Genomic DNA, 27,775 nt, shown 5'->3' with positions numbered 1-27,775 from the left:
AATGTCCTGTACAGCTGCAACATGACTTCCCAATTTTAATCTTCGATAACCCTCTTCACTCTTCTCCACACCACCAATTTTGGAGTCATCCATTAACCGTGCCTCCTAAATTCTTAGCCAAATTGATTATAAAAATGAGAAACAACAGTGGACCCAGCACCAATCCTGGAGGAACACTGCTTGTCACAGGCCTCCAGTCTGAAAAGCAACCCTCCACCACCACCCTCTCTCTCTTTCCTTTGAGCCAATTTTGTATCCAATTGGCAGGCTCTCCCTGAATCCCACGTGATCAAACTTTACTAACCAGTCTACAATATGGAATCTTTTCAAAGGTTTACTGAAGACCATTAGACAATGTTTAGCACTCTGCCCTCATCTATCTTTTTGGTCATATATCCTCAAGAATCTCAATCAAGTCTGTGAGACCCAATTTCCCATACACAAAGCCACACTGACTGTCCCGAATCAGTCCTTGGCTCTCCAAATGCATGTAAGTCGTATCTCTCAGAATCGTCTCCAACAACATACCCATCACTGATGTTAGACTCACCATTCTATAGTGCCCAGGCGTCTCCTTACAGTCTTTCATAAATAAAGGCACAACATTAGCCACCTTCCAGTCCTCCATCACCTCACCCGTGGCTGTAGATGATACAAATATCTCTGCTCGGTGCCCCGCAACTTTTTCCCTCGCTTCCCACAATGTTTTGGGATATCCTTGATGAGGTCTTGGAGATTTATCCATCTTTCCATTTTTTTAAGAATTCCAGCAGCTCTTCTTCTGTAATATGGACTGTTTTAAAGATTTCAATATTTATTTCCCCAAATTCCTTAGCCTTCATGTCTTTTTCCACAATTCTGGTGGCTAGTTTTGGACAAACAGGCAGAAAACTAACCACCAGGATACATGAACACCAATTAGCCACAAAATGACATGATCCTCTCTCACTAGTATCCTTACATACAGATAAGGAAGGACACCATTGTGACTGGGACAACACATCCATCTTAGGACAAGCCAAACAGAGACATGCACAAGAACTCCTAGAAGCATGGCATTCCAACTGGAACTCTATCAACAAACACATCAAGTTAGACCCCATCTACCACCCCCTGAGAAAAAGAACAAGAAATTACATCACCACAGGAAATGACATCACCAACCCAAAGAAACACAAACATATACATAGAAAGCAGGAATCATGTACACTGCTTCTCCTGAGGCCCACTGAAGATTTTACCTAGTAGGGTAAACGTCTGGAAATGAACCTCCCCACTCAGAGAGCAAACCTACATCCAGTCCTCTGCAATTTTCTGTGGTTCCACATATAGATGATTTTGTTCAGCTCTAAGGAATCTTATTCTCTCTCTAGTTGTTGCTTTACTCTTCATGTACTTGTAGAATCTCTTTGGATTATCCTTCACCTTATCTGCCAAGCCTATCTCATACCTCTTTTTGACCTCCTGATTTACCTCTTAAGAATCTCCCATACACCCCTTATGCTCTTCAAGAGATTCACTTCATCCCAATAGTCTATACCTAACATATGACTCCTTCTTATTCTTGATCAGAGCTTCAATTTTTTAAAATCCATTGTTCTCTACTCCTATCAGCCTTACTCTTCACTCAAGGGTACATACAGCCTCTCAACTCTTATTGACTTTAGAAAGCCTCCTACTTGCCTGTCATCCCTTTACCCGTGAACAGTATATCCCAATCAACGTTTGAAGGTTCCTATCTCACACTGTCAAAATTGGCCTTGCGCCAATTAAGTACTTTACATTTTATCGAGGGCCTATTTTTTTCCATAACTATTTTAAAACTAACAGAATTATGATCACTGGTCCCAAAGTGCTTTCCCATTAACATGTCAGTCACTTGCCCTGCCTTATTTCGCAAAAGAAGATCAAGTTTTGTTTCTTTTCAAATAGGTACATCTGCATATTGATGAAGAAAATACTCTTGAACACATTCAACAAACTCCTCGTTCTTCTAGCCCTTAACACTATGGCAGTCCTGTTTATGTTGGAAAAGTTAAAAACCTCTACTGTTACAACCCTACAATTTTTGTACATAGCTGAGATCTCTCTACACATTTGCTCTTCAGTTTCCTGATGACTACTGGGGTGCCTTTAGCACAATGTCAACAAGATGATTATCCCCTTTTTATCTCTAAGTTCTATGCATATAGTTTCACTGGAAAATCCTCTCTAAGTACTGCCATGATGCTTTCCCTAATGAAAAATGTCAATCCTCTTCCTCTCTTGCCTCAAAATCTATCTTTGTGTGGAGTCGCAGGAGATCGGGCAGATACTAAATGAATATTTTGCATCAGTATTTACTGTGAAAACGGACATGGAAGGTGTAGAATGTGGGGAACTAGATGGTGACACCTTGAAAAATGTCCATATTACAGAAGAGGAAATGCTGGATATCTTGAAATGCATAAAAGTGGAGAAATCCCCAGGACCTGATCAGGTGTACCCTAGAACTCTGTGGGAAGCTAGAAAAGTGATAGGATATTTGTATCATCTATAGTCACAGGTGCCAGGAAGACTGGAGATTGGCAAATGTAGTGCCACTGTTTCAGAAAGGTGGTAAGGACAAGCCATGGAACTATAGACCAGTGAGCCTGACTTCGATGGTGGACATGTTGTTGGAGGGAATCCTGAGGGACAGGAAATGCATGTATTTGGAAAGGCAAGGACTGATTAGGGATAGCCAACATGGCTTTGTGCATGGGAAATCATGTCTCACAAACTTGATTGAATTTTTTGAAAAAGTAACAAAGAGGATTGATGAGGGCAGAGCGGTAGATGTAATCTATATGGGCTTCAGTAAAGCATTTGACAAGATTCCCCATGGGAGACAGGTGAGCAAGTTTAGATCTCATGGAATACAGGGAGAACTTGCCATTTGGATATAGAATTGGCTGAAAGGTAGAAGGTCCAAGGGTGTGTTGTTGAACAAAGAGACCTTGGAGTGCAGGTTCATAACTCCTTGAAAGTGGAGTCGCAGGTAGTGAAGAATGTGTTTAGTATGCTTTCCTTTATTGGTCAGAGCATTGAGTGCAGGAGTTGGGAGTCATGTTGCGGCTGTGCAGGACATTGGTTAGGCCACTTTTGGAATATTGCATGCAATTCTGGTCTCCTTCCTATCGGAAAGATGTTGTGAAACTTGAAAGGGTTCAGAAAAGATTTACAAGGATGTTGCCAGGATTGGAGGATTTGAGCTATAGGGAGAGGCTGAACAGGCTGGGGCTGTTTTCCCTGGAGCGTCGGAGGCTGAGGGATGACCTTATAGAGGTTGATAAAATCATGAGGGGCATGGATAGGATAAATAGACAAAGTCTTTTCCCTGGGGTGGGGGAGTCCAGAACTAGAGGGCATAGGTTTAGGGTGAGAGGGGAAAGATATAAAAGAGACTTAATGGGCAACTGTTTAACGCAAAAGGTGGTATGTGTATGGAATGAGCTGTCGGAGGAAGTGGTTGAGGATAGTACAATTGCAACATTTAAAAGGAATCTGGTTGGGTATATAAATAGGAAGGGTTTGGAGGGATATAAGCTGGGTGCTGACAGATGGGACTAGATTGGGTTGGGATATCTGGTCGGCATGGATGAGTTGGACCGAAGGGTCTGTTTCTGTGCTGTACATCTCTATCACTCGATGACTCTATCCTTCCTATAGCATCTGGTTCCGAGAACATTGAGGTGTGAGTCCTGTCCATCCCTGAGCCATGTTGCTGGATGAGCAATGATGTCCCAGTCCCATGTTCCCATGCATGTCTTGAGTTCAGATAACTTTCTGTCAGATTCTTTGCATTGAAATAAATGCAGTTTAATTCTTCAGAGTTACCTCGTTCTTTGATTTGTTCTTGGTTGCTTTGTCTAACTAACTTGCTGTCTTTAATTTCCAAACCATACTCATCCCATTATTATTTAGGATCTCCACAACGTTCCCAATACTAATTTAAAATCTCACAAATACACAAGCAAATCTCTCCCCCCATGATACTGGTCCCCTTCCATTTCAGGTGAAATCTCTCCCTTTTAAACAGGTCTTTTCTGGCTCAGATGTGATCCCAAAGATCCAAAAATCTGAATCCCTGCCCACTGAACCACCTCCACAACCATTGATTTATCAGCCTTATCTTCTTATCCTACTGTCATTAGCACGTGGCACTGGGAGTAATCCAGAGATTACTACCTTTAAAATTCTTCTTTTTAACCTCTTACATAACTTCCTATATTCACTCTGCAAACATTTCTCTCACTATGTTGTTCTTAAGAATGTGTACTACAACCTTTGGCCTTTCACTCCATTTTCTCCCAATATGCCACAAACACTTGGAGATGTCCCTAACCTTGGCACTAGGGAAGCAATGTCAATACTGGCTCACAGCAGCGGAATTGCCTGTCTGTGCACCTGACTGGAGAGTCCCCTCTGACAATTACACTTTTGAACCTAGAAGCATCTGGAAGTTCTAAACTATGTATAAACTAGGAAGACTATGGTGACTTTATAAAAATCAGAATGATCAACTACACATCGTGCTTCATTTCCATATCTAGGTGTTCATAGGAAATTAAAGGATTAAAGGTCTCTTGTTCTGGGGGTACCTGTGGTGCCTGTGATCCCAGCACAGGGCTCCCAGACACTGACTGTAACTTCTTTCCAGACCAGAACCAAGTGACATCAACTTCAATAATGTACACAACAGGATTACCAGGGGTAAGTGGGATTATTAAGAGGCAACACCTACTTCTGCAAATGTTTCATGTACAAAGTCTTGCTGTTTGCAGAGGTTATGTTCCTTGAAAATGTTGCAAATGCTGACATCACAGAGAGTAACAAGAGTCAATTGGATAATTTCCAAATAGCCAAAAATACTGACACACACAGTATCTAGTATACAATAAAATACAATAAAGCAATTGTATTATTGATGTTATACAGGAGAAATAGTATAATAAAATGAGGGACATAGTAACTTTCTCCCCATGCTGTAGGCCTCCTGCATTGTAAATATTATAATAGTGTGTATGTGTAATGTGGGAGCTGATACACACGCAGTGCAAACTTTACAGTTTAGACAATCCTGTTTTCTATCATCATTATGTCAGACTGCAGACCAGTTTAAGTTTTGAGTTATTTTTTAACATATCCACTTCACTTTTCTTCTACTTTTTGCACCTGAAGCCTGCAGGTAAATAAAATGTGACCCGCACTGGGTGAAATGGTGTACAGAATTGTGCAGAGTAATCTGATCTGCACTAAGTGCAGTGGTTGCTCAGAATTCTCAGGTTGAGAATCAGTGAATTTGCAAAAGTGAAGATGCGAATGGCAGGACTTCACTGTGTTCAATAATCACGACCCAAGTATAGCATGAAACAGATTTCAAGCTTGCTTCACTTGATCCCACATTTTGGGCTGTCCATCTCTCATATTGCCTTTTCTGGATGGTTTGACATTAAAACATCGAAAAATAGGCTATAATTTAATTAGAAATTTAACTGCATAAAACAAACTTTTTGGTACATACCACCAGGACCTTATGCTAGAACTATATGAAACACTGGGCAGACTGCAGCTAGAGTCTTCATAGAATAGAATCCCTACAGTGTGGAAGCAGGCATTTGGCCCATTGAGTCTACACCGATCCTCCTAAGAGCATCCTACCCAGACCCAACTCTATCTCCTTAACCCCAAATTCCCCACGACTAATCCATCTAACCTGGACATTCCCGGACAATATGGGCAATGTAGCATGGACAATCCACCTTAACCTGCACATCTCTGGACTGTGGGAGGAAACTGGAGCACCCAGAAGAAACCCATGCAGACAGGGAGGAGAATGAGCAAACTCTGAACAGACAGTCGCCCAAGGGTGGAATCACGCCTTAGGTCCCAGTCACTGTGAGGGAGCAGTGCTTACCACAGTGATGTCTGAAATTATGAAGTGCCTAAATAGAGTGGATAGGAAAGAGCTATTTTTGTTAGCAGATAAAAAAAAGACAGGGAACACAGATTTAAAGCAAATCCTTGAAGAAATAAGAGAATTGTGGAGTAATTCTTTTCACATTGGTACGATCTTTAACGGACTGCCTGAAAGTTGGTAAAGTCAACATACTCACAGGATTTCAACGAACATGTGGGTGTGCACTTGAGGGTCATAACCTGGAGGTACACAGGCTAAGAGGTGAAAGGTAGGATTAGATGGAACTGCTCTTTCTTTTAACCAGCATGGACATGATTGACTGAATGGTCTCATTCTGCGCCACAACAAATGCCTTCACTTCTCAAATGTTTCACTGTGTAGAGCTTGTGATTATAATAAAAAGTACATTGTACGTGTTCATGGTCATAGTCTCCTCACAAATTGTTGTGACTGTGTTTTATTTAATTGATTTCTCAATTTTTAACAAATGCAGCATCAATCATCACCTCATAGGGAAGCAAGGCTTTAAAAGGACTGGAGATTACAGAGACAGGGCAAGGCAAGCCAAGCTCATAACTACCTCATACTGAAGGGAGCAAATATTGTCAACTGAGCTAAACTGATAGACAGAAATCAAAACTGGGATTTTCCAACAAAGACAAATCTATCATTTTGACCCAGGAAGCATCTCGTTCTCTCAGCTGGCTGTTGTTGCATCTGACCTTGTGTTCCCTTTGCAGGTGGTTGACTTCTGTGACAATAAGACACACAACCGTGAAGCTCCGAACATGCAAAACAAAATGTGCGATGAGAGGAGCACTTGGGATGTGATCAGCAAGTCGGACGATTTCAAGAACAACCATCCAACTAATATCACTTCACTTGAGCCAAAGTTTACTTTCCTGCATGTCAAAGACCGAGTGTTATGTTTAGTTCTTGATACTTCGGGAAGCATGGGTTCGGTATGACAATATGATGTTTGTTCACGCTGACTTTATTGAAAGGACCATCACTTGGAGTCCTTTGCTGACCATTATTCATCACATAGGAGACAAGAAGTCTTTACTTTCATGCAAGACCTGCATTTTATATTGCTCTTGTAGTGATAGTATCCTTAAGGTGGGGTGCCTGAATTCAAGTCCCACCTGTTCCAGAGGTGTGTAATGACATCTCTAACGGGTCGCTTCAGAAGGTCATCATGGGCTTTCTCATTTCCTGCACCAAATATAACAAACTCCAATTCTGAAATTAAAAAAACACAAAAATGCTGAAATACTCAGCAGGTTTGGAGAACCTGAACAGAGAACTGAGCTAACCTTTCAGTTTAAGATAACCTATAAACAGAGCATTTCTGAAACTTTACCCCATATGTTCAAGCCATTATTTAAATATTTGTAAGACCCTCTTTCTATGCAATGGAGGTGTGACAAATGGTGAAAGGGTTGTTCCACCAGGATTACTACTAGGACCATGATAGTTTATCACTTAAACCCATCAATGACCCAACCTCAGGAATCAAAAACACAATTTCAAAATGTACAGATATTATCATACTTGGGATATGTGTCTAATACAGAGGAGGACTGAGATGAAACACAGGATGACATTGATTACTGTACAGAATGAACCTACAATTGGCAAATGGAATATGTCTTCTTGATCTAAAGCAGAAATTGCTTGAAAATCTCAGCAGGTCTGGCAGTGTCTATAGAGAGAAATCAGTTAACTTTTTGGGTTCAGTTCTGGAAATGTCCTCTCTGATTTCTCTCGACCGATGCTGCTGGACCTGCTTTTATTGTTTATGATTTCCAGCAACCACAGTTCTTTTGTCTTTGAATTTATCCTCTTGATGTCTATTAGTATCCTCCCCACAGTTCACTATACTTTCAAGTTTTATGTCATTGAAAATTTTCAAATTGTAAAACTAAGTATAAGTCAATAGTATAGATCAACATACAGTATTCTTAGTAGTTAGGATACACACTATATATAGCTTTCCCCAGAGCAAGAGGAACTGTTTGCAACTACTGCACCTTTTGTGTCACTCAGTCAATGTTGTATCCATGCTAATATTTACTTAATTAATTACAACGTTAATGCAAACCTAATTATGAAACACTTTGTTAAACACCTTTTGATTTTTACCATCAAGCATATTTTCCTCATCAGACCTCTGTTACCTTAACAAAACCTCTGCTAGTTTTTTTGAGCACAATTTGCCTTGAACAAATCCAAATAAAAGTTAATGCCACAGCAGAATACTATAGATGCTAGAACTCTGAAACAAAGGGAATCCTGAGAGTATTCACCAGGCCAGGCAGTGCGAGAAGACAAACAGAGTTAAAGATCTTAACCTGAATGTTAAACTTCTTTTCACAAATGCTGCTTGACTGACCTTAGAATTTACAGCACTTTTATTTTATTTAAGGTAATTTCATAGGCCGAAGGGTCTGTACTGTGCTGTAATATTCTAATTTCAAGTATTTTTGATTTTATTTAATAAATCCTGCCAACATTCCATAATTAATCCACACTTGTCCAAGTCACAATTGCTGGTATCCTGGTCTATCATTTCCAAAAGCTTTCCCAGCACTAAGATTAAACTGTCTGACCTACAGTTGCAATATAATTTTTTATCCGGTAGCCTGCAGCATTCCCTCAGTATTGCACTGGCATGTCAGCCGAGATAATGTAGGTGAAAGTGAGGACTGCAGATGCTGGAGAATAGAGTCAAGATTAGAGTGGTGCTGGAAAAGCACAGCAGGTCAGGCAGCATCCAAGGAGCAGGAAAATTGACATTTCGGGCAAGAGTCCTTCGTCATGAATCCTAATGAAGGGCTCTTGCCCAAAATTTTGATTTTCCTGCTCCTCGGATGCTGCCTGATCTGCATTGCATTTCCAGCACCACTGTAATCCTGAGCTGAGATAATGTACTCAAGTCTGTTTGGACTACAATTCACAAAACAAGTGATTGAGATTTGTTAAACTTAAGTTGAAAGATTTATTCTACTTAAACCCATTTATACAGAGCGTACAAGATATAAAATAAAAACAGAAGATGGAGGAGAAACTCAGCAGACTTGGCAGTATCTGTAGAAAGAAAAGCAGTGTTAACATTTTGAATTTGAATGACTCCTCTCAGAAAGATTAATCCTGTTTCTTTCCCCATAGTTGCTGCCAATCCTGCTGAGATTCTTTTGCATTTTCTGGGTCTATTTCAAAACCCCAGCATCCACAGTACTTTGGTTTTATTTACTTTTACAAAATATGAGAATGACAAATGGTTTGGGAGACTGAGTTTTGAATTTGAGTTGCGTTCTTTGTGTTTGCAGGAAAATCGAATTCAGAGGCTTCAGCAAGCGGCTGGGATATTTTTACTCCAGATCATTGAAGATCAATCATATGTTGGCATTGTTGGTTTTCACAGTTATGCCAAAGTGATTCATGAATTGACATTAATTGAGAGTGAGGACGCACGAAAAAAGCTGAAAAATCTTCTACCTAAAATATCTAGTGGTGGAACAAACATTTGTGAAGGGGTTCGAGCTGGTTTTCAGGTAAGTCAGAGACATTTGATAATTCATTACAGTCCACATCATTATTACATTTTTCCCATATTGACAATGAACAATGGCTTTACAGGTACTTCGTGGTGATGACGGTTCTACAAATGGTGATGAAATCGTTTTGCTGACTGATGGGGAGGACAGTGGGATAAGCAGATGTTTCTCGGAGGTGGAACAAAGTGGTGCAGTTATCCACACGATAGCATTAGGACCAAAGGCAGCCAAAGAGCTGGAACAGTTGTCATCAAAGACAGGCATGTGACATTTAAATTGTTGTGCTGATTAAGAATTAAACTTCAGTAGCAAATAGAGTTATAAAGTCATGGAGATGTACAGCACAGAAACAGACCCTTCGGTCCAACACATCCATGTCGACCAGATATCCCAACCCAATCCAATCCCACCTGCCAGCAACCGGTCCATATTCCTTAAACCCATCATATTCATATACCCATCCAGATGCCTTTTAAATATTGCAATTGTACCAGCCTCCATCACTTCCTCTGGCAGCTCATTCCATACACGTACCACCCTCTGTGTGAAACATTTCCCCCAGCTTCTTTTATGTCTTTTTCCTTTCACCCTAAACTCTCTAGTTCTGAATTCCCCCACCCCAGGGAAAAGACCTTGTCTATTTATCCTACCCATGCCCCTCATGATTTTATAAACCTACATAAGGTCATCCCTTAACCTCTGAGTCTCCAGGGAAAACAGCCCCAGCCAATTCAACATCTCCCAATAGCTCAAATCCTCCAACCCAGGCAACATCCTTATAAATCTTTTCCAAAACATTTCAAGTTTCGCAACATCCTTCTGATAGGAAGAAGACCAGAATTGCACACAATATTCAAAAAGTGGCCTAACCAATGTCCTGTACAGCCATAACATGACCTCCCAACTCCTGTACTCAATGAAGCACAGGGATTAGTTTAACAGGCAATATTAAGTATTTTTGAGTGCCCAATTACTGAGATAAAAGTATATTTCTGTGAGTTTCTTTGAAAATTCAGTGAAAAGCATCTGATTTTAGAAACCAACAGTGTCCTTGAAACAGAATGCTGGAGAAACTCAACAAATCTGTTAACATCTGTGGAGAGAGAAACAGAGTTAACGTTTTGAGTCCAGTGTGAATCTTGTTCAGAATGTCCAAAGCTGGGCCTCAATAGAAAGATAGTAAGAAACCCCATTTCTACAGAGCTTTTCATAAATTCAGGGTGTGCCAAGATGCAGCCAAATTGATGTTTTTTATTTCTTTAACTGTAGTCACTGTGCAATGTAGAAAATTGAATAGTGCTAAGATAACATCAATCTTGGGAAATATTTGCTCCTCTGAACTAGAGGTTAAAACAGTGGAGAAAGCAAATGAGCATTTGCACTATCAGTCCCTGTACTGGTGACATCAGTACCTTTGTAATGGAGGATCCCAGGCAGAAGGATCAAGATGTAGAATCAGTTTGATTGACGCTGAAAAAAGTAAGTTACTGCAAACATTGGGAGGATTTATTTCCAGGTCACCAAACTGGAGTGGTAAAATTGGGCCTGATGCAAATCTGGAACTTAGAGATGTATATAAAAAGAGGGAAATATAATAATAATGGGCTATTTCAGCTTACACACAGACTGGGTTAATGAGGGAGAGATTGAATATGCTGGGCGATTTTCACTGGAGTGTAGAAGCTTGAGAGGTGACCTGACAGAAGCTTATAAAATAATTAAGAGTATAGATAGAGTTATTGATAGTTATCTTTCCCTATAATGGGGAATTTCAAGATGAGGGGGGCACATTTTTAAGGTGAGAGGACAGAGATTTTAAAAAAGACATGAGAGACAGATTTTTTACACAAAGGGTGTTTCACATGTGGAATGAACTTCCTTGGGAAGTGGTAGACCCAAGGAGAATTAGAATGTTTAAAAGACATTTAGATAGAGAAATAGAAAAGGTGGGGAGGAGGCAATTGGGAACAGTTTAGTTTGGGATTATGTTCGGTATGGACTGATTGGATCAAAGGGACTTTTTCTGAGCTGTATGACTTTATAATTCAATTTATATAAATGGTTTGGACATGAACATAGGATGTACAGTTAGTAAGTTTGCAGATGACACCTGCATTAGAGGTGTAATGGACAGCAAAGAAAGTTACCTCAGAGATAGACCAATTGGCCAAAGGGTGGCAGATGAAATTTAATTTAGATAAATGTGAGTTTCTGCGTTTTGTAAGGAACTTATACACTTAATGGTAAGGTTCTGAGGGTTGTTGCTGAACAAAGAGAACTTGGAGTGCAGGTTCGTAGTTCCTTGAAAGTGGAGTCACAGGTAGAGAGGATGGCAAAGAAAACATTTGGTATGTTTGCTTTTATTGGTCAGTGCATTCAGTACAGAAGTTGGGAGATCATGTTGCAGGACATTGGCTCAGACACTTTTGCAATGCCCTGTGCAATTCTGGTCTCTTGCTTTAGGAAAGACTGTTGTGAAGGGATTAGAGGGTTTGACCTAAATGGAGAGGCTGAATAGGCTGGTGTTATTTTCCCTTGCGTATCAGAGGCGGAAGGGTGACCTTATAGAGGTTAATAAAATCATGAGGGGCATGGATAAGGTGAATAGCCAAGGTCTTTTCTCCAGGATAGGGGAGTTCAAAACTTGAGGGCATGGTTTTAAGGTGAGCTGGGAAAGATTTAAAAGGGACCTAAGCGGCAACTGTTTCACGCAGAGGGTGGTGTGTGTATGGAATGAGCTGCCAGAGGAAGTGGTTGAGGCTGTTGCAATTGCACATTTAAAAAGCATCTGGATGGGTTAGTGGATAGGAACAGTTTCGAAGGATATGGGCCAAATGCTGGCAAGTAATATGGCACAGAAAAAGACCCCTCAGTCTAACCTGTCCATGCTGACCAGTTATCCTATTTGCCAGCATTTAGCCAATATCCCTCTAAACCTTTTCTATTCATTTACCCCTCAAGCTACCTTGCCCACTCACATTGTTCAATAATCTAAGATTTAGTATCACCCCAAATAATTTTTTCAGCAGATGATTTTATATTTATTTCTGATTATAGAACATAGAAAAGTACAGCACAGAACAGGCCCTTTGGCCCACAATGTTGTGCCAAGGTTTAATCCTAATGTAAAATATAGGAACTTAAACTACACACCCCTCAACTCACTGCTATCCATCTGCACGCCCAGCAGTCGCTTAAATGCCCCCAGTGACTTTGCTTCCACCACCACAACTGTCAATGCATTCCACACATTCACAACTCTCTGTGTAAAGAACCTACCTCTGACGTCTCCTTTATACCTTCCTCCCAACATCTTCAAACTATGACTTCTCGTACCAGTCAATCCTGCCCTGGGGAAAAGTCTCTGGCTATTGACTCTACCTATTCCTCTCATTATTTTGTACACCTCGATCAGGTCTCCTCTCTTCCTCCTTCTCTCCAGAGAGAAAAGTCCGAGCTTATTCAACCTTTCTTCATACGGCAAGCCCTCCAGTCCAGGCAGCATCCTGGTAAACCTTCTTGGCACCCTCTCCAAAGCCTCTGTATCTTTCCTATCGTAGGAATCAGTTTCATGATTAAGTTTTGTGGCTTAAATTTGTGTAAAGCTTATTTCCCAATCAGTTGTGAGCACTGCATTGACCTTATTATTTCTCATGTTCAATCCTTAGGAGGCCTGCAGTATGCAGCTACTGATAAATTGGATGAAAATGGATTAGTTGATGCTTTCACTGGATTAGTATCAGGGAATGGGAACATGAGTCAACAGTCAATCCAGGTTTGACTATCCTTTAGAGAATGACTTTGAATTTTTTGCTGCTTTCTGATAACAGGTATGTTGGTGTTTTAAAGTGACTGTTTTGATTTCTTGCAGCTGGAAAGTTCTGGAAAGAGTATTGCAAGTAATGACTGGTTCAATGGTACAGTATTCATTGATAAATCAGTTGGGAAAAACACGTCCTTTGTAATAACGTGGGGAATTGACACACCAGAAATGTTTATCCGTGATCCTAAAGGAAAGCTTTACAGAAATGGAAACTTTGAGATGGACAGAGTCCTGTTCACAGCTCGCCTTCCAATTCCTGGCCTGGCACAGGTACGGTTCTGATTGGACTGTGTGTTTAAATTTTCTCTTTGCTTTAACTTTGATCTCCTTCTTTTTAATATAATGGGGTGTTTTTACATCAGTCAGGAGCCTGGATGTACAGCATACAAAATGGAGCTGGAAAGCCTCAGGTTGTAACGATCACAGTAACATCACGGGCACCAGATGAGAACGTTCCGCCTGTCACAGTCAACGCGCACCTCAATCAAGACACAACATCTTATCCAAAACCACTGATCATTTTTGCAGAGGTCAGCCAAGGTTTCCTGCCTGTTGTTGGAGCCAAAGTGACAGCCACAGTGGAGAGGGCTAAAGGTCAGCCTGTGAATCTTGAGCTGTTGGACAATGGGGGAGGTAAATACATCCATCGCTGTAGAAGCCAATTAGCAAATGGTTATATTTCATTGTGACCAAAGTAAAATATTATCATTAGTTAACACTGGATTCAGCTCTTCACAATTGAGTTGTCTTCCTATCTTTAGGTGCTGATGCGGTTAGAAATGATGGAGTTTATTCTCGGTACTTTACTGAATTTCTTGGTAATGGGAGATACACCATTAAAGTATCTGTACAAGGAAAAGATGGAATAGTCAGGTTAACAACCAGGAAGCAAAGCCATGCCATGTACATCCCAGGATATGTACAAAACGGTAAGGTATTGATGGACACATGTACCTACTTGTTATTGAATTGTGATATTGGTTGCGTCAACCCCTAAACCATCCCATGTGTACTTGAAATGTCATCAATCCCAAATCCAATGACAATTTCAATGCTATCTTGGACAACCTCCGAGATACCCTATAACTCCAGAGGGTGGTGGAGGTGTGAAATACCTGACCTGGGAGCCTTTAACAAATTAATTTGATGAGCACTTGAAATGTCATAACATTCAAGGTTACGGGCCAAGTGCTGGAAAGTGGATTAGCCACCCTTCATGCTCTCTGCCTGTATTCCTGGTGAAGGGCTTTTGCCTGAAATATTGATTTTCCTGCTCCTCGGATGCTGCCTGAACTGCTGTGCTTTTCCAGCACCTCTCTGATCCAGAATATGGTTTCCAACATCTGCAGTCATTGTTCTTACCTCGTAGATTTAGAGTAGCCTTTGTTGGAGTCAAATGTGGTGGAACTCTTCTCTAATGCGTGATTGTATGAAATGGCAGATCACTCCCATCTTGAGAAGGTACGACCTTCCCAAGAGCATTTAGGGATAGGCAGAACATACCGAGACAATGAAACCCACATCCTGTGAATGAATGAATGAATAAAAGAAATCTTGAACCTCAATTTACCCAAAAAATGAATTAGAGCTAGAATTATGTTTTGTCACATGCACTCAAGGACAGAGGTACAGTATTACAGTGAAAAGTGTACAATGTCACCATTTTCCAAATTTCTATGAAGAACTATAATGTCAAATGTTTAGCTTTTTTCCTTATTTCCTACTTTTATGCCTAATCTATTTTAGTACCTAAGATTTGTACCTAGGTAATTTATATCTTAGGTGACACCACTTTTCACTGTACTCCTGTAATTTTATACTTGAATACATGTGACAGTAAAACATCATTTTAATTCTAATTCTAATTCTGAAAGTATGGCAGCATAAAAACATAAATAAAGAGTAGAAAAATGAAGAAGTAACGTTAAAAAGTTAAAAATTACAGCCCTGTTTAAGTACAAAGCCATGAAGTCATATTCGCTCATTATCCCGAATCCCACTGATTTTTATCAGCTTGCAGTGCCTCAATGCATCAAATCCCAGCTCCCTGATACTGATGAAACCTGGAGGCAGAAAGCATGCCTTCAAATAAGCACATTGTTACTGACCTAACATCTCAATCAGTCCCCTCTGACAAATCCAATGTGGGTACCTGAGGTACATGTGGAAACATGACTTATCTGAGCCATCCAGAGAACACTTTCAAACTTTTGATTCTTCCATTGCTAACCTCTTATGTATTGCTCTCCTCCATCCCCACCACCACCTCCCTTTGCCCTACCATTGGTGACCATGCATTCAAATAGGAATGTATGAATAGGAGAGACAATTCAGCCTGTTGAGCCTACCCCACCAATCAATATGATCATGGCCAACTGAACACCTCAATGCCTTTCATTTACCCCATAGTCAAAACTCCTGTATGTTAAATACCTGCAGTCCAAGACCTAGACTTCACTGTTTAACCATTTCTCTTCCATGAGGCCTTTGCTAAAGCCCATCTATTGAGCAAACCTTTGGTCATCACATCCAATATCTTCTTCTTTGGCTTGACACGAATTTAATGACTGTCTCTGTGAAGCTGTTTTTTCTCTGGTTTTATTATTTAAACACATGACCTTGTAATAGTGATGGTTACAGCATTAGACAATAATCCAAAAGTGGAGGCAATGCACCCAGAATTATACAGTACAACAGAGGCCCTTTGGCCCATCAAGTTGTACTGCCAAAAATATACGACTAGCGATATTTGCCCATACAAGACCCATAGTTGAAAAATGTGTTGCTGGAAAAGCGCAGCAGGTCAGGCAGCATCAAAGGAGCAGGAGAATCGACGTTTCGGGCATACGCCCTTCTTCAGGATTCTCCTGCTCCTTTGATGCTGCCTGACCTGCTGCGCTTTTCCAGCAACACATTTTTCAGCTCTGATCTCCAGTATCTGCAGTTCTCACTTTCTCATACAAGACCCATAGCCTGAGTAGCCTCATCCAAGTACCTTTTAAACTACTGTCAGAATAAAAAGATAAACCATCTAATTAATTTGTCATTTCTGATCAATATGTTAAAAATGTAAATGACTGAACTCTTATTTTAAGCAAAAGATAACTGCTTCATGAATGCCATTATCCAAATAGCTAATGCCCTGTGAAGTAATCTGGTAAACCACTTGGGTTATAAAACAATGAAAGTTAATAGAGTCAGAGAGTCATAGAACATAGAAAAGTACAGCACAGAACAGGCCCTTTGGCCCATGATATTGTGCCGAGGATTATTCCTAATCTAAAATAAAATAACCTAACCTATGCATCCCTCAATTCATTGCTGTCCACGTGCATGTCCAGTAGTCGCTTAAAGGTCCCGAACGATTCTGCTTCCAGCACCAAGTAAAGAACAAAAAGAACCGACCTTTGACATCTCCTCTACACCTTCCTCCTAATATCTTAAAACTATGACCCCTCGTGCCAATCAATCCTGCTCTGGGGAAAAGTCTCTGGCCATTGACTCAATCCATTCCTTGGATACCTCAAACAGGTCACCTCTCTTCCTCCTCTCTAGAGAGAAAGGTCTGAGCTTAGTTAATCACTCTTTCTAAGATAAGCCCTCCAGTCCAGGCAGGATCCTGGTAAACCTTCTGTGCACCCTCTCCAAAGCCTCTGTATCTTTCCAATAATAATACGACCAGAGCTGGACACAATACTCCAAGTGTGGTCTCACCAAGGACTTGTAGAAATGTAGCAAAAGTTTGTGCTCTTAAACTCGATCCCCCTGTTAATGAAAGCCAATACACCATGTGCTTTCTTTACCACCCTTTCCACTTGGGTAGAAACTTTGAGGTATCCATGCAGTTGAACACCAAGATGCCTCTGTTCCTCCACACTGCCAACAATCCTGTCTTTAATCTGATATTCAGCATTCAAATTCGACCTTCCAAAATGCATCATTTCACCTTTCTCCCAGTTGAACTCTACCTGCCATTTCTCAGCCCCATTCTGCATCCTGTCTATGTTGTGCTGCAGCCTGCAATAACCTTCCTTACTATCAATGATACCTCCAATCTTTGTGTCATCAGCAAATTTACTAACCCACCCCTCAACCTCCTCATCCAAGTCATTTATAAAAACTACAAAGAGCAGCAGCTCAAGAACAGAGCCCCACTCACACTGACTTCCAGGCAGAATACTTTATATCTACAATCGCTCTGCCTTCTGTCAGTCAACCAATTCTGAATTCAGACAGCCAAGTTTCCCTGTATCCCATACCTCCTAACTTGATGAATGAGCCAACCATGGGGAACCTTTTCAAATACCTTAATGAAGTCCTTATACACCACATCCACTGCTCACCCTTCGTCAATCTGTCTTGTCACCTCCTCAAATAACTCAATAAGATTTGTGAGGCATGACCTGCCCCTCACAAAGCCACGCTGACTGCCTTTAATCACTCTATGCTTTTCCAAATAATCATAAATCCTATTGCTCAGAAAGCTTTTGGAAACCCTTAACAATATGACAATTCCATTCTATGTTTGGAAAATTAAAATCCCCGACTATCCTTTTCCATCACTATTTTAAATCTAATAGAATTATGGTCACTGGCCCCAAAGTGCTCCCCCACTGACACCTCAGTCACCTGCCCTGCCTTATTTCACAAAAGTAGATCAGGTTTTGCACCTTCACTAGTAGGTACATCCACATACTGAATCAGAAAATCTTCTTGTATGCACTTAACAAATTCCTCTCCATCTAAATCCTTAACACTATAACAGCCCCAGTCTATATTTGGAAAGTTAAAGTCCCCTACCATAACCACCCTTTTATTCTTACAGATAACTGACATGTCTTTACAAATTTGTTTCTCAATTTCCCACTGACTATTAGGGGGTCAATAATATAATTCCAATCAGGTGATCACTCTTTCCTTCTTTCTCAATTCCACCCAAATAACTTTCCTGGATGTATTTCTGGGAATATCCTCCCTCAGCATAGCTGTAATACTATCCCTTGTGAAAAACTTCACACCCCCTCCTCTCTTGTTTCTTTTCTATCCTTCCTGTAGCATTTGTATCCTGGAATATTAAGCTGCCAGTCCTGCCCATCCCTGAGCTATGTTTCTGTAATTGCTATGATATCCCAGTCCCATGTTCCTAACCATGCCCTGAGTTCATCTGCCTTCCCTGTTAGGCCTCTTGCATTGAAATAAATGCAGTTTAATTTATCAGTCCTATCTTGTTCTCTGTTCTGTTCCTGCCTGTCCTGTCTGTTTGACTTGCTCCTTTTTCCAACACTACCAGTCTCAGATTGATCTCTTTTCTATCTCGCTCGGTTCCCCCCCCCACCAACCTTACCAATTTAAAACCTCCGAAGCAGCTCCAGTAAATCTCCCTGCCAGTATATTAGTCCCCTTCCAATTCAGGTGCAATCCATCCTTCTTGTACAGGCCACCTCTGCCCCAGAAGAGATTCCAATGATCCAAAAATGTGAATCCTTCTCCCCTGCACTAGCTTCTCAGCCACCCACTCATCTGCTGTATCCACATTTTCCTACCCTCACTATCTCGTAACACCAATAGTTATCCAGATATTACTAATGTCGAGAACCTTGTTTTAAAATTCCTGCCTAACTTTCAATATTCTCCCTTCATTAAAATTCCTGCCTAACTTTCAATATTCTCCCTTCATTAAAATTCCTGCCTAACTTTCTATATTCTCCCTTCAGAATCTCAGCCTTTTCTCTTTCTATGTCACTGGTTCCAATGTGTACAATGACGTCCGGCTGATCCCTCTGCCCTTTGAGAGCATTCTGCTCTCTATGAGACATCCTTGACGCTGGTACCAGCGAAGCAACACGCCATTCTGATTTTTCTCTGCTGGCCACAGAAATGTTTGTCTGTACCTCTGACGAGAGAGTACCCTAACACAATCAATCACTTGGAACCCAATGTACCCCTCAATGTATTACAGCCTTTCTCGATATCAGAAACTTGGCTGTTCATGGTACATTCCCCTGAGAGTGCATCAACCTCTACATTTTCCAAAACAGCATACTTGTTTGAGATGTGGATAGCCGTAGAAGACTCCTGCACTACCTGCCTATCCCTCCTACCTTTCCTGGAGTTAACCCATCCACCCGACTGTATCGACTGCTTTTCTCCCTTCCTATAACTGCCATCCATAACACCTCCTGAGCTCTTGTAAACTCCTCATTGCCTCTAACTGTCACTCCAACCAATCCATTCAATCTGATAGGATTCGCAACCAATGACATTTCCTGCAGACATAATCGTCAGTAATATGGAAACTCACCCTAAACTCCCACATCTAAAAGGAAGACCATATCACTCTATGAAAGGTCATCTTTGGTCCTTCACAATCTACAGACCCAAAAAAAGAGCATGGTCTTATTGCTCTAAAAAAATACTGTTCCAGGCTAATTTAATACTTATGGCTTACATTTTTAAAATTTAATCAAGAGACAGATCTTAACAAAACATTTAATCAACAAAAAACCCACTCCACTGACTAATGTAGATGTACAGCAAGGCGACACATAAAAGCTATGCACTTATCTGCCCCTGTACTGTGTGCTCTCCCACACAGGTTCCTCCAAGATCAGTTGTGAATTTTGCTGTTTGTAAAGTTTTCCTAGACTCACTCTGATGTCAATGTGCAATAAATGCACTATTTAATCACATGCTGCAACCACATAAAGCAATTGAATTCTTTGCATCCAAAACAATTATTTACTCAAGATAAGTTGAGCTGGGGATGATCCTTGGATTCATTTGATCTGACCCTTCAAAGATAAGAATCTGCTGCAGGAGATTATTCTAAACTTGCAGACAGGCTGATTGGCTGAGATTTTACTCTGGTAATGACACTGAAATTTTCAGTGTTCACATCAAAGGCCCATTGACATTGATACCAACCCCCTCTTTAACAGGGTGTAACTACATTACATGGATTGGGCAGTTCTAAAAGGCAGCTGGCCATCCCTTTCTCTGGGGTAATTAGGAATGGGCAACAAGTAGTGGCCTTGTGGTGACAATCGCATCTGAAGGATAAATGTTAAAAATCAACTTCCAAATATTTTTCCCCTTTCTGAAATGTGTCTTTCTTCACTTTTCTCGCAGGTCAAATTCACCCCAACCCACCAAAGCCTCCAGTGGACCGTAACGATTCTCAGATACAATTGGGAAGCTTCAATAGAGTGAAAACAGCGGGATCTTGTGTTGTTAGTCAGATTCATCCCGGAGGTCCCTCTGACATGTTTCCCCCAAGTAAAATTAAGGATCTTCGGGCAGCAATTGTTGGAGACGCAATACAACTGAAATGGACAGCTCCAGGCGATGACTTAGATCAAGGAACTGGTAATTTAAATGATATTTCAATACATACATTGAGAGCGGTTCCATTACTGAGTTCTCAGCCCATTTTAAGTCTCGTTGCCTCCATCACATCATCAATCATTTGGTCAGTTGGTTTCATTGTTTAACTGGGAATAGGGTGTGACGTTTACCGTTTGTGTACTTTTGTTGTTGAAAAGCATTATACTCTTTTAGCATTCACTAAATATTATATTACAAGTGAAATTTGAAATCTTTAAGTTTCCTTATCTTTGTTTCAAAAGGAGTTATCATAGAATCCTTGCAGTGTAGTTAATGGCCATTCAACCCATTGTGTCTGCACTGACCATCTGAAGAACATCCCACCCAGCCCCTGCCCCCTACTCTGACTAGTCATTTACTATGGCTAATCCACCTACCCTGCACATCCCTGCGCACTACAGGTTAATCCAAAATGGCCTATCCCCATAACCTGCACATCTTTGGAATGTGGGAGGAAACTGGAGCACCCGGAAGAAACCCACGCAGACACGGGGAGAATGTACAAACGCCACACAGACAGATGCCCAAAGTTGGAATTAACCCAGGTTCCAGCTACTGTGAGACAGCAGCGCTCACCAGTAAACCACTGAGTCTCTCCACCCACAAAATTGTATTGACTTTAAGCAGCTCGAGTAAATGTCACTTTAATCTTTCCTTGTCAGCAAATCCCTCCCCTTGTTGTTCCTTTGCAGAAGATATTGAATCATCATTAAAGGTTTACTGAACAAATAGACAAGGTCTTTTCCCTGGATTGAGGGAGTCCAGAACTAGAGGACAGAAGTTTCGGGTGAGAGGGGAAAGAATTAAAAGGGACGTAAGAGGCAACCTTTTCATACAGAGGGTGGTATTTGTATGGAATGAGCTGCCAGAGGAAGTGGTGGAGGCTGGTACAATTACAACATTTAAAAGGCATCTTTATGGGTATATGAATAAGAAGGCTTTAAAGGGATATGGGTCCAAGTGCTGGCAAATGGAACTAGATTAATTTGGGATATCTGGTCGGTATGGATGAGCTGGACCGAAGGGTCTGTTTCCATGCTGTAAATCTCTATGACTCTATGAGCAGGGTGCTCTTGCATCCTTACCCTTGTGACTGTCAAAAATGGTCAAGTCTTGACAATGAGCACTGTCATGTGTGTAATGGTCAGGCATCCTAGCCAAGCTCCTTCCAATGTCCACACTTTCAGGGAACATTCTGGTGACCTGCATAAGCTTGTGGCATTAGCCTATAATCCATTCCTACCCAATGTACCAATTCCCCACTGAGTGAAAATTGAGGTCATGACATTGACTTGCAATTTCATGGGTTTTGTTTGTTACTCCCCAGGCCACCTGACTGTTTAATTCGATATTGGGAAGGGCACGTTCCTGAGCATGAAACACTCAGACCACTCACAGGAGTAACCAACACCATTGTATTTTTGGGAATACTCAAGGCAGTCGAATTGTAATCGGGATGGGTATAATTCAAATATTAAATGTACATTTCAGTGGAAGACCATAATAAGACCATAAGAAATAAGAACAGCAGCAGACCATTCAGCCCCTGAGACCAGAATTATGGCTGATCCGACATTCCTCACCTCCACTTTCCTGCAATTTTCCCATAACCCTGGATTCCCCGACTGATCAAACTCTGACCCCAGAGCTCTCTATGGCAAGGAGATCCAAAGACACACAACACTCAAAGAGGAAAAAAAATTCCTTTTTATCTCACTCTTAAATTGGCCTGCTTTTATTCTGAGACAATAACCTCTGGTTTCTAGACTCTCCCGTGAGGGGAAACATTCAACCAGCACTAACCCTGCCAGGCCGCTTCAGCATTGTGGGCGGCACGGTGGCACAGTGGTTAGCACTGCTGCCTCACAACGCCAGAGACCCGGGTTCAATTCTCGCATCAGGCGACTGACTGTGTGGAGTTTGCACATTCTCCCCGTGTCAGCGTGGGTTTCCTCCGGGTGCTCCGGTTTCCTCCCACAATCCAAAAATGTGCAGGTTAGGTGAATTGGCCATGCTAAATTGCCTGTAGTGTTAGGTGTAGAGGAATGGGTGTGGGTGGGTGTGCTTCGGCAGATCGGTGTGGACTTGTTGGGCCGAAGGGCCTGTTTCCACGCTGTAAATAATCTAATCTAATCTATCCTAAATGTTTCAATGACATTATATTTCATTCTTCTAAGCAACTGTGAGTAGAATTCCAAAGTATTCAACCTTTGCTCATAAGACAGTTCCTCTACATCAAGGATCATCTTGGTGAACCTTCTCTGAGCTGCCATAATGAAATAAAATCTTCCCTTCAATAAGGGAGAGTCTGAATGAGATATAAAGAATTGTTCGGCTGAATGGTCTTCTCTTGTTCCTGTATTTTTAAACCTCTCAGTTTAGCTCCTTATTACCATTTGCCTCACTTAAGTATTCAGCAAATCTGACAGTGTGTAAGAGGATAACATCAAGAGCCTGAATAATACATTCACTTGCTTTTCTTTTCTTGTAGCTTCCTTTTACGAAATAAAGCTCAGCAAAAGCTTCGCACAGCTGAGGGATGATTTTCCAAATGCTCAAAGTGTAAGCACCACAGGCCTGAAGCCAAAGGTGGCTAACTCAGAGGAATCGTTCACAGTATCTGAGAACATCGAGTTGAAAAATGGGACAGTAATCTACTTTGCAATTCGGGCATTTGATAAAGGAAACCAGTCTTCGGCCCTATCGAATATAGCGCAAGCTGCTTTAATTTTGGCTAGTCCAACTCCCACATTACTACCAACCCAATCTTCCCAGACAACACAATCTTCCCAAACAACACAATCTTCCCAAACAACACAATCTTCCCAGGCAACGCAATCTTTCCAACCAACTCAACCTCATAATAGTGTAGTCATTAACATTTCGGAAATTCTTGTTATTGTTGGTATTGTTGTCATCGTTGTCTCCTTGATAATTTCCATCACTGTATGTGTTGTGACTAAAAAACGTCAGGGCAGAGTATCACCCAGTTAGGAAACGTACAGCTAAAGCCAGAGATAGTCAGCAATCTCATCAAACTCCAACAGCATTCAATTTATAATGTTGCAACTTAATTCATGTTCAAAATTTGTGGCCAAAAAAATCGAACTTTACGTGAATATTGAGCATTCCTCCTGATGTTGAGCTGAGATTGTGTCACATCAAACAGTAATGGTGTTTAAATCCAACCTGTATTAATTAAATTTAAAAGTAAAATGTATTCCTGTAAAAGGACTGACAGAATCTAATAAAGTTCTGCTGTGCAATCTGAGAGTTGAGCAGATTCTTTATCCTTTACTGATGTTTCATTTTCCTGCCTGTGGTTGGAATCTCACATTGTTTCCATTTGACCAAAGAAAATTTGCCACCAACATCAATATGAATCCATTTTGGGGCCAGCAGGGACATCAGCCGATGGAAGGCAACAATTTAAAACTGGAAGCTCCTCTTTCTGAGTCCCAACCTAAATCTTGGTCCTTCAGGAACACTTTCATCAGGAAGACATACATTTCTGTCATTGAGACATACAGCTTGGAAACAGACCCTTCGGTCCAACCAGTCCATGCCGAACATAATCCCAAACTAAACTAGTACCACCTGCCTACTCCTGGCCCATATCCCTCCAAACCTTTTCTATTCATGTACTTATCCTAATGTCTTTTAAACATCGTAATTGTACCCACATCCAACACTTCCATTCCAGATTAGGGGCTTTTGCCCGAAATTTTGATTTTCCTGCTCCTCGGATGCTGCCTGACCTACTGTACTTTTCCAGCACCACTCTAACCTTGACTCTATACAAGCCCAGTCGCTCCAATCTTTCAACATATGATAGTCCTGCCATTCCAGGAATTGACCTTGTGAACCTATGCTGCACTCCCTCAATAGCCAGGATGTCCTTCCTCAAATTTGGATTCCAAAGCTGCACACAATACTCCAGGTGCGGTCTCACCAGGGCCCTGTACAGCTGCAGAGGGACCTCTTTGCTCCTATACTCAATTCCTCTCGTTATGAAGGCTAGCATGCCATTAGCTTTCCTCACTGCCTGCTGTACCTGCATGCTTGCTTTCATTGACTGATGTGCAAGAACACCTAGATCTCGTTGTACTTCCCCTTTACCTAATTTGACTCTATTTAGATAGTAATCTGCCTTCCTGTTCTTGCTACCAAAGTGGATAACCATACATTTACCCACTTTAAACTGCATCTGCCATGCATCCTTCCACTCACCTAGCCTGTCCAAGCCACCCTGTATTCTCATAATGTCCTTCTCACATTTCACACTGCCACCCAGATTTGTGTCATCAACAACTTTGCTAGTACTACTTTTACTGCCTTCATCTATATCGTTGATGTATGTTGTAAACAGCTGCAGTCCCAGCACCGAACCTTGTGATACTCCACTGGTCACTGCCTGCCATTCATAAAGAGACCCGTTTATCACTACTCTTTGCTTCCTGTCAGTAAGCCAACTTTCAATCCAAGTCAGTACCATGTGCCAATGTCCTGTACAACCTCAACAGGACTTTTGAGGATGTAACTCCGAAGATGGACAAGGGGGATCCAGTGGATGTAGTGTACCTGGACTTTCAGAAAGCCTTTGATAAAGTCCCATATAGGAGGTTAGTGAGGAAAATTAGGGTGCATGGTATTGCGGGCAAAGTACTGACTTGGATTGAAAATTGGTTGGCTGACAGGAAACAAAGAGTAGTGATAAACGGCTCCCTTTCGGTATGGCAGGCGGTGACCAGTGGGGTACCGCAGGGATCAGTGCTGGGACCGCAGCTTTTTACAATATATATTAATGATATAGAAGATGGTATTAATAGTAACATTAGCAAATTTGCTGATGATACAAAGCTGGGTGGCAGGGTGAAATGTGAGGAGGATGTTAGGAGATTACAGGGTGACCTGGACAGGTTAGGTGAGTGGACAGGTGCATGGCAGATGCAGTTTAATGTGGATAAATGTATGGTTATCCACTTTGGTGGCAAGAACAGGAAGGCAGATTACTATCTAAATGGAGTCAAGTTAGGTAAGGGGGCAGTACAAAGAGATCTGGATGTTCTTGTACACCAGTCAATGAAGGCAAGCATGCAGGTACAGCAGGTAGTGAAGAAAGCTAATAGCATGCTGGCCTTCATAACAAGAGGGATTGAGTATAGAAGCAAAGAGGTTCTTCTGCAGCTGTACAGGGCCCTGGTGAGACCGCACCTGGAATATTGTGTGCAGTTCTGTTCTCCAAATTTGAGGAAAGACATTTTGGTTATTGAGGGAGTGCAGCATAGATTCATGAGGTCAATTCCTGGAATGGCAGGACTATCTTATGTTAAAAGATTGGAGCGACTGAGCTTGGATACCCTTGAGTTTAGAAGACTGAAAGGGGATCTGATTGAGATGTATAAGATTATTAAAGGATTGGACACTCGGGAGGCAGGAAACATGTATCCACGGATGGATGAGTGCCGAACCAGAGGACACAGCTTAAAAATAAGGGATAGGCCATTTAGGACAGAGATGAGGAGAAACTTCTTCACCCAGAGAGTGGCGGGTGTTTGGAATGCTCTGCCCCAGAAGTCAGTGGAGGCCCAGTCTCTGGATTTGTTTAAGAAAGAGTTGGATAGAGCTCTCAAGGATAATGGAATCAAGGGTTATGGGGATAAGGCAGGAACAGAATACTGATTGAGGATGATCAGCCATGATCATAATGAATGGTGGTGCAGGCTCGAAGGGCAGAATGGCCTACTCCTGCATTTATTGCCTATTGTCTATTGACTTCCCAACTCCGATATTCAAAGGACTGAGCAATAAAAGCATGCAGAGTTTATATCTTGCTAATGGATTTTGTTTTTTGAAAGACTGTGACAAGACCTTTTCAAGCCTCTGATTAGATGCAATTCAACTGAAGAAATGATTTGGATTCTCATACTGTATTACCCCCTCCTCCAAACTAGTCTTAATTGCTTCTGATGCAAATGACGATTGAGATGTCTGGTGTCTGAGAGGTGACAAGGCAAATCTCATCCAAAAAACACAACAAAAGAGGAGAGGACTTGTATTTAAATAGTTATTGGCATGATCACAGAATGTCCCAAAGGATTTTGCAGCTAAAGAAGTCATTTTGAAGCATCATCGCTATTTGTAATGTGGTGATCACAACAGATAATTAGCACAGAGCAACATCCCATGGGTAACAATGAGATAAATGACCAGATAAGCTGGGTCACTATATAGAGGGCAGATTATGTCCTGCAATCTTGTGCACTTGTTGATGTACTTTCATTGCTGTACTACATGTCAGCAATGAATACTTTAAATCTTGCTTTTCAATATTTTTGCAGAATTATTTTATTCACGTATCCCATTGATGTTATTTATTTGTAATGAAGGTGCAGCTGCAATTTACTTATCATTGCTTTTCGCAGAATCATACAGGAGAAAAAAGGCCATTCAGCCCATCAGGTATGTGCCACCAAAGTGAGACTAAAGCAATAGAATCCCTACAGTCTGGATACAAGCCATTCGGTCCATTGAATCCACATGGAGAACCTTCCACCCAGACTCATTTTAACCCTACATTTTTCCCATGGCTCATCCACATAGACTGCACAACCCTGGACACTATGGGCAATTGAGCATGATTAATCCACCTAAGCTGCACATCTTTGGACTGTAGGAGGAAACCAGAGCACCCAGAGGAAACCCATGCAGACTTGGGGAGAATGTGCAGACTCAACATAGACAAGTTGCCAAAGACTGGAATTGAGTCCAGGTCCCTGGTGCTGAGAGGTAGCACTGCTACCCACTGAGCTACCGTGCCACCCTATACTCGTCCCACTTTCCACCACTCGGCTCATAGCCTTGACTTTTATGATGATGGATTGCACCCTTTACATCCCTCTAAAACAATAACATTTGGTATTCTTTCCTTCATTGATCAGAGCATTGAGTATAGGAGTTGCGAGGTCATGTTTCAGCTGTCCAGGGTGTTGGTTCGGCAAATTTTGGAATATTGTGTACAAATTCTGGTCTACTATCAGAAGAATGTTGTGAAAATTGAAAAGATTC

General features: G+C 41.3%; 1 protein-coding gene across 1 annotated transcript in view; it reads left to right on the top strand.

Moving 5' to 3' along the window:
- LOC140479372 (calcium-activated chloride channel regulator 1-like) overlaps positions 1–23,978 on the top strand; it is a 33,382-nt gene extending 9,404 nt beyond the window's left edge. The window contains exons 5-14 of the mRNA XM_072573280.1: positions 4,585–4,734; positions 6,682–6,903; positions 9,274–9,498; positions 9,584–9,761; positions 13,170–13,276; positions 13,373–13,594; positions 13,687–13,957; positions 14,086–14,253; positions 20,453–20,689; positions 23,199–23,978. Coding sequence (XP_072429381.1) covers positions 4,585–4,734; positions 6,682–6,903; positions 9,274–9,498; positions 9,584–9,761; positions 13,170–13,276; positions 13,373–13,594; positions 13,687–13,957; positions 14,086–14,253; positions 20,453–20,689; positions 23,199–23,701 — 2,283 coding nt within the window. The 3' untranslated portion in view covers positions 23,702–23,978. The remainder of the gene's footprint in view (positions 1–4,584; positions 4,735–6,681; positions 6,904–9,273; positions 9,499–9,583; positions 9,762–13,169; positions 13,277–13,372; positions 13,595–13,686; positions 13,958–14,085; positions 14,254–20,452; positions 20,690–23,198) is intronic.
- Positions 23,979–27,775: the final 3,797 nt, after the last annotated feature.

Source organism: Chiloscyllium punctatum, chromosome 7, assembly GCF_047496795.1.
Source record: "Chiloscyllium punctatum isolate Juve2018m chromosome 7, sChiPun1.3, whole genome shotgun sequence".
Classification (NCBI taxonomy): domain Eukaryota; kingdom Metazoa; phylum Chordata; class Chondrichthyes; order Orectolobiformes; family Hemiscylliidae; genus Chiloscyllium; species Chiloscyllium punctatum.
This window is presented reverse-complemented; position numbering and strand designations above follow the sequence as displayed.